Genomic DNA, 5,575 nt, shown 5'->3' with positions numbered 1-5,575 from the left:
GTCCCCCCCACCCCCCAAGCACGACGCATCACCGCTAAACCAGACTTCTAGCTGTGTCCCGAGCGCATTCACTGTCCATCGTGGTTTTCAGCTGTCCGGAGACATTTTGGTTGTCACCAGGGAGGTGTGTGTGCTTCCAGCCCCGAGTGGGTTGAGGCCAGGGGCGCTGTTAAACATCCTGCAGTGCACAGGACCGCCCCCCACCCCACCCCAGCACAAAGAATTATTGGGTCTAAAAAGCAAAGTGCCAAGATGGAGAAACCGTTTTACACGTAGCTGCCTCTCAGTCTTTTTCGGAGCTGCCTCGTGCTGGAAGGCCTTTCCGTCAGGGCTGCCCACTAAAATGCGCCCCTTGTCTTTAATGAGCCAGCTCAAATGCCAAGCTTTCTAGGAAATAAGTCCTGGAAGATCCCCAGGCCTGTCCCTCACACTGCAGGCTCTTGGGATCCTGTCTGGGAATCACCGAAAGTCTGTTCACAATAACTGAGTATATGTCTATTTTTCTTCTTGTTCCTCCTTGTGCTTTAGTTGAATGCATAATAACTGCTTTGCTGACCTTTAGGTTCCTGGACGACAAGAATCCTATCTTTGTACTAGCACACCTACCATGTGCTTTACACATAGTAGGTACATAATAAATATCTGTTGAGTGAGTGAGATCGTGTATCTTACCATGTCCTTAGATATGCTTTCTCCTTCCAGTAATTTTCTTAAAGGACTTAGTCCAAAAAAATCCAACAAGCTGAATCTGAGGGTTTTTTGTTTTTTTTTTTTAAATATATGTTTGTGATAATTTGGGTCAGGAACTGTGGTAAGACATCATTGTACAAGGCCATTATCTGTGTGTGTGTGTTTTTTTCTGCAGCTATTTAGTGAAAAAATCAGTGGCGTGGAAGGAACAAAACTCGATGACGAATTTCTTGACATGGAAAGGGTAAGAGAGCATTTCAGTGTACATTGTATCACAAATTTGACTTTTGTTGCGATGGCAGATATACTGTAAAAGGTGTTAGAGGACTCTAGGATGCTGGCATGCAGGTGTGGCTTACGGAATTCAAAAGGCAATTTTTTCCCCCAATTCCAAGCCCAAATAACGAATAACCCTGATGCTGGAGATGGGAATCCGACTAACTGGTTCCCTCCAGTGGACAAAAATCAAAATGCTTCGACGATGGTCAATATTCAGTTAAAAAGGCATCATTGTGATTATGTATCTTGGAGAATCCAATGTATTTCTGAGACGAGACCCTTCAGATAGACAAATTTTGGTCCATGTGGGGAAGGCTTTGAGCTATTACCCTGTGTTGCAACAGCTACACAGCAATGAACTTTTATCCTGGTTCTGCCCTGGAACCAGCCGCGTGAACTGGAGTAAGCTGTGCCATCTTTTCTGACGGTGACACAAGGATGATATGTGTCCTACTTGCCTCACATGGAGGTTGTGGGAATTAAGCAAAAAATTAATGTATACGACGGCATTTAGAAAAATGTGATAGGCCCGCGGCAGACATGACTGTAAAGCCTCCAGAGGAAGCATGCCGATTCCTTGTCCCTCATTATGTGTCCTGGTCGGCCGGGTGGGGCAGCTTAGGTGGGACAGAACCGGGGTCATCAGTCATCCCCAACTTTGTTTTTCTGCGAATTCATCGTTTGTCATTTACCAACATTTCACGTGTTTGTTTTTTTTTCCCCGTTTGTTTGTTTAAGAAAATAGATGTCACCAATAAAGCTGTTGCAGAAATTCTTTCAAAGGCCACAGAATATCTTCAGCCAAATCCAGGTAAAGTTAGAAAATGTCTTTACATATTCTATTGTTCATTCGCAGTCACAGACTCTAATAACAGAGACAATGTGCTCTGTGTCCCAATAACGAAATTCAGTTCTTTCGAGTCAAGGCCCCAGCGACCTAGTAGTTGCTGTGAATCCTAGCTGATGACACACACAGCAGGCATCCCTGTGACATCTTTTGGATGGAGTTCGACCCGGCAGCCAGACACTGCTAAGCAAAGACATCTTCTATGAGCGGCTTCAGAAACCCGCTAGACATTTTTATAAATGTTTGCTTATTCAATCGTTTCCTCTTAAAAAAAAAAAAAATTTGCCATCCTGTTCCGAAGGCGTATATTAATTTGAAATGGCCGTCACGTTGTGGCTCGCATGCTAAAGACCTGAGGCACGACATGACAAGCAGCGAGAGTCCTGTGCTACGGCGGCTTCTCGTCAGGGGGATTTTGACTCCTAGGTCGTGAAGCAGCAGCCTTGATGGCTGATCCTAGGTTGTAAATTATGGAAATCAGCAGAGAGCATCCAGTCCTTGAATTCTGTGGAATTCATTATTCACGTGCAGTCGCTGTGCTTCCCTTGGCTGGAGGAATCGGCACAGACTGGACCAGCCAGCAATCTAGAACGTAAAAATTTCAAAACATAAATTTTATAGAAGTCATGTCTAGGGAGACTGGTGGCTATAGAAGTCTTTAGAATTGTGTAGATGGTTATAGTTTTAAAAACCATAATACCATATCCCTTCGCCTTGCCTTATCAGTGGTTGGGATGAACCTCGTGAGTTCCTTTACCTGGTCAACCCATCATCACATATTTAGCAGGTGCTTCCTGGGTTCTGGGACACACTGATGAGTTGGATTGAGATCCTGTCCTCGAAGAACTGACATAGGGCTGGGGAAAGGAGATGCAGGCAACAGTAAAAGCATCCACTTGGCCAGAGGGGAGTAAACGGAACCCAGCAGCCTCGAATCCAGCAGAGTAGCCCTCGGTCACAGGCGGCATTCCCCTTTCCACCCCGGCAGTGAGGGAGAAGGTCATGGGGGGTGTGTGTGTGTCTGTGTGTGTGTTGACAGAGTGAAGCCTTTGTGCCTGGGGACCAGGAGCGTGAGGGCTTTGAGGCTGAGGTGGGCAAGACACAGAAAGGCTGGTGGTGTCTAAAACCTCACTCCCCAAAGTGTGGTCCATGGATCAGCAGGACCAGCAGAATCCTGGGCTCGTCCCAGACTGACCGAATCAGACTCTGCATTTTAAGGGGATACCCGAGTGATTTATTGCACATTACAGTTTGAGAAGCACGGGTCTAGAATACATTAAAACACGTGGTGTAATTATGAAAATAAAAGCAACTGAAAGTTCACCCACTTCAAATCATCTCCAACACCACAAGCCAGCACGTGATTCACTCTGTAGCCCATGGAATGAAATCCCAAATCCGTAGCGCGGTGTTCAATTTGTAGTCACATTTTCCCACAGTTATCTTCCGATCTGTCCTGCATTAATCTCTTCTGAGGTCAAACCAGTCTGCTCTTTATCCGTTGGTTATACACCATAGATAGCATGCTCGGCCATGCATGGTCTTCCTGCCACAGATACCTGACGTGTCTAGGGTGACCACAATTTCGCCGGCCGCGTTTGTCAAATGCACTGTGCCTGTCGCTCTGCCTTGTCACTTTAAGGAATTACAAATGACGATGTTTTTAAGCATACAGAGCTAAGCTAGGCATGCTGAACACCGTGTCGAAGATCCGAGGGCAGGTGACAAGCACCGGCTACCCCCAGACAGAAGGCCTGCTGGGCGGCTGCATGCTCAAGTACGGGAAGGAGCTTGGGGACGGCTCCACCTTCGGTGAGTGTCACACGTGCTGAGCACGCGGCCACAGTTGAGTGTCGCTGATGCACAAAGCCTTTATTTAACAACCCGTATTACTTTTTCCCATATATACCGAAGCATAGTGTGTATCCACTGCAGGAAGCTGAGAAAACCTCGGTGAGTAAAATAGTGAAAAAGATACCACCACCCAAAATCACATATCCAGTTGATAGGTCCAGTGACACCCTGTTATGTGTCCTTTATACTTTGTTTATTCTTCCACGTGGAGTTATAGTATGCGTATATACCCGTAGGCCGTTCGGTAACCTCTGTATTCCCGTTGACTGTGTCATGATCCACGTCATAAAGTCGTCCATTTTCTACAGTATTGTTTTTAAAGGCTGCATAATATTCCATGTATCATAACAAGTCCCATTTACTGGGGATTTAGGTGTTTTTTTTTTTTTAATGTTAAAAAAAAATGTCTTTCTATCTATAGTCACCATTTTTACAGGCAAATCTTTGGTACCCAAGATTCTGTCCTTAGATGAGATGCCTAGCAATGAAATGGTGGGGTCAAGAGTGTGCCTATTTTTCAGGCTTTTGGAGCATATTGAGAAAGGCTACACTACTTGGACACTCCAGCGAGGAGTGGGGGAGAATATTTTTTTCTCGGTATAGACCATAACTCTGGGCATTATCTTTTTAGTTTTAAATAAAACTAAACTTTTAAATAACTGGTTGTTTGATACATAGTATATAAAACTATTTAAAAAAAACTTTTAAATAACTGGTTGTTTGATACATAGTACACAAAACTGTTATTTTGGTGCTATTTTAACCTCAGTTTTTGGATTATACACCAGGTAGATTTTTTTCACATGTGTCATCATTTTTGCAAATTGTATATTAGCATCTTTTGCCTATTTTTCTATTAAGGAGTCCATTTTTTTTTTCTTACTGGTTTATGAGCTCTTTCAGTGGTCAGAATATTTGCTCTTTGCCTGGGTTGGTGAAGTTTCACCCCAGGTAGGCATTTACCCTCTGACATTGTAGGTGTGGGTCATTGTAATGGAGAAAGATTTTTGCATTTTATGTAGTGGGGGTTGCCTGGGTTTCCTTAATGGTTTATTTATACTAATTCTGTACCTGTTTATTTATACTTTCTTTTCATGCATATGTTTTCTTTAAATTTCCAAGCGTCTGAGTTTAAAGAATGACCACTGTGCAAGAGGGTTCTCATTTTTTTTTCCTCACAAATAAATAGATAGTTGTCCTAATGTATTCAGCCTTTCTCTACTGATTTGAAATAACCTTTTTGTTATAGGGTAAATTATTGTATTTTAAATTTGTTTCTGGCCTTTCCTGTTTTCTTGATCTATACTGTTATGATCTAGTGTCATGTGTTTTAAATATTGCAATTTAAAAATACATTTTAATATATTTAACTAAAATTTCCCCTAGATATTGTAAAAATTTTATTTCACTCACCTATTTTGTTTTGTCAGATAAGAGTCATTTTAAGTATCGTCTACTGAAAAATAAACAGCTCGTTGAATTTTGATTGAGATTGCTTTAAATTAATAAATTAAATTGGAGGCAAATGTAGTTAAATATATTAAGTCTTCCAGGAGAATTTGGTACGTTTGCTATTTATGCAATGGTAACAAGGCAGGATATGGAAATTGAGAATTCAGATATTTGGCTGTAGTAATTAATCTAGAGAATTTTGGGGAAAAAAGCTTTAGAAAACTTAAAAAAATCCCCAAACATTAATAGTCACAGAGGGTACCAATATCCTCCAGAGCAACATAATGTGGATTTTATTTTTATCCATGTGAGTGGGAGAAAGGTGGCCTATTTCTTACCCTGAAGGCAGACCTTCTGGAGGGCAGGTGAGGCTGCCAGGTGGGCCCTGACAGGTACATTCCTGCCATGTACCTGACCGTGGTGACAGGGCATGGGGTTTAAGAGGGCAGACAA

General features: G+C 42.6%; 1 protein-coding gene across 4 annotated transcripts in view; it reads left to right on the top strand.

Moving 5' to 3' along the window:
- SH3GL3 (SH3 domain containing GRB2 like 3, endophilin A3) overlaps positions 1–5,575 on the top strand; it is a 134,203-nt gene that overhangs the window by 105,694 nt on the left and 22,934 nt on the right. For 3 of the 4 annotated variants that reach the window (XM_011376098.2, XM_023520969.1, XM_011376099.2), the window contains 3 exons: positions 866–934; positions 1,708–1,780; positions 3,485–3,628. In XM_011376098.2, the coding sequence (XP_011374400.2) occupies positions 866–934; positions 1,708–1,780; positions 3,485–3,628 (286 nt within the window). Of the gene's footprint in view, positions 1–862; positions 935–1,707; positions 1,781–3,484; positions 3,629–5,575 lie in introns of those variants that run through there. The other variant, XM_023520970.1, reaches the window with a different exon arrangement.

Source organism: Pteropus vampyrus, unplaced genomic scaffold (assembly GCF_000151845.1).
Source record: "Pteropus vampyrus isolate Shadow unplaced genomic scaffold, Pvam_2.0 Scaffold286, whole genome shotgun sequence".
NCBI classification, from domain to species: Eukaryota; Metazoa; Chordata; class Mammalia; order Chiroptera; family Pteropodidae; genus Pteropus; species Pteropus vampyrus.
Note: the sequence above shows the minus strand (reverse complement) of the source record. Positions and strands in the feature narration are given on the sequence as shown.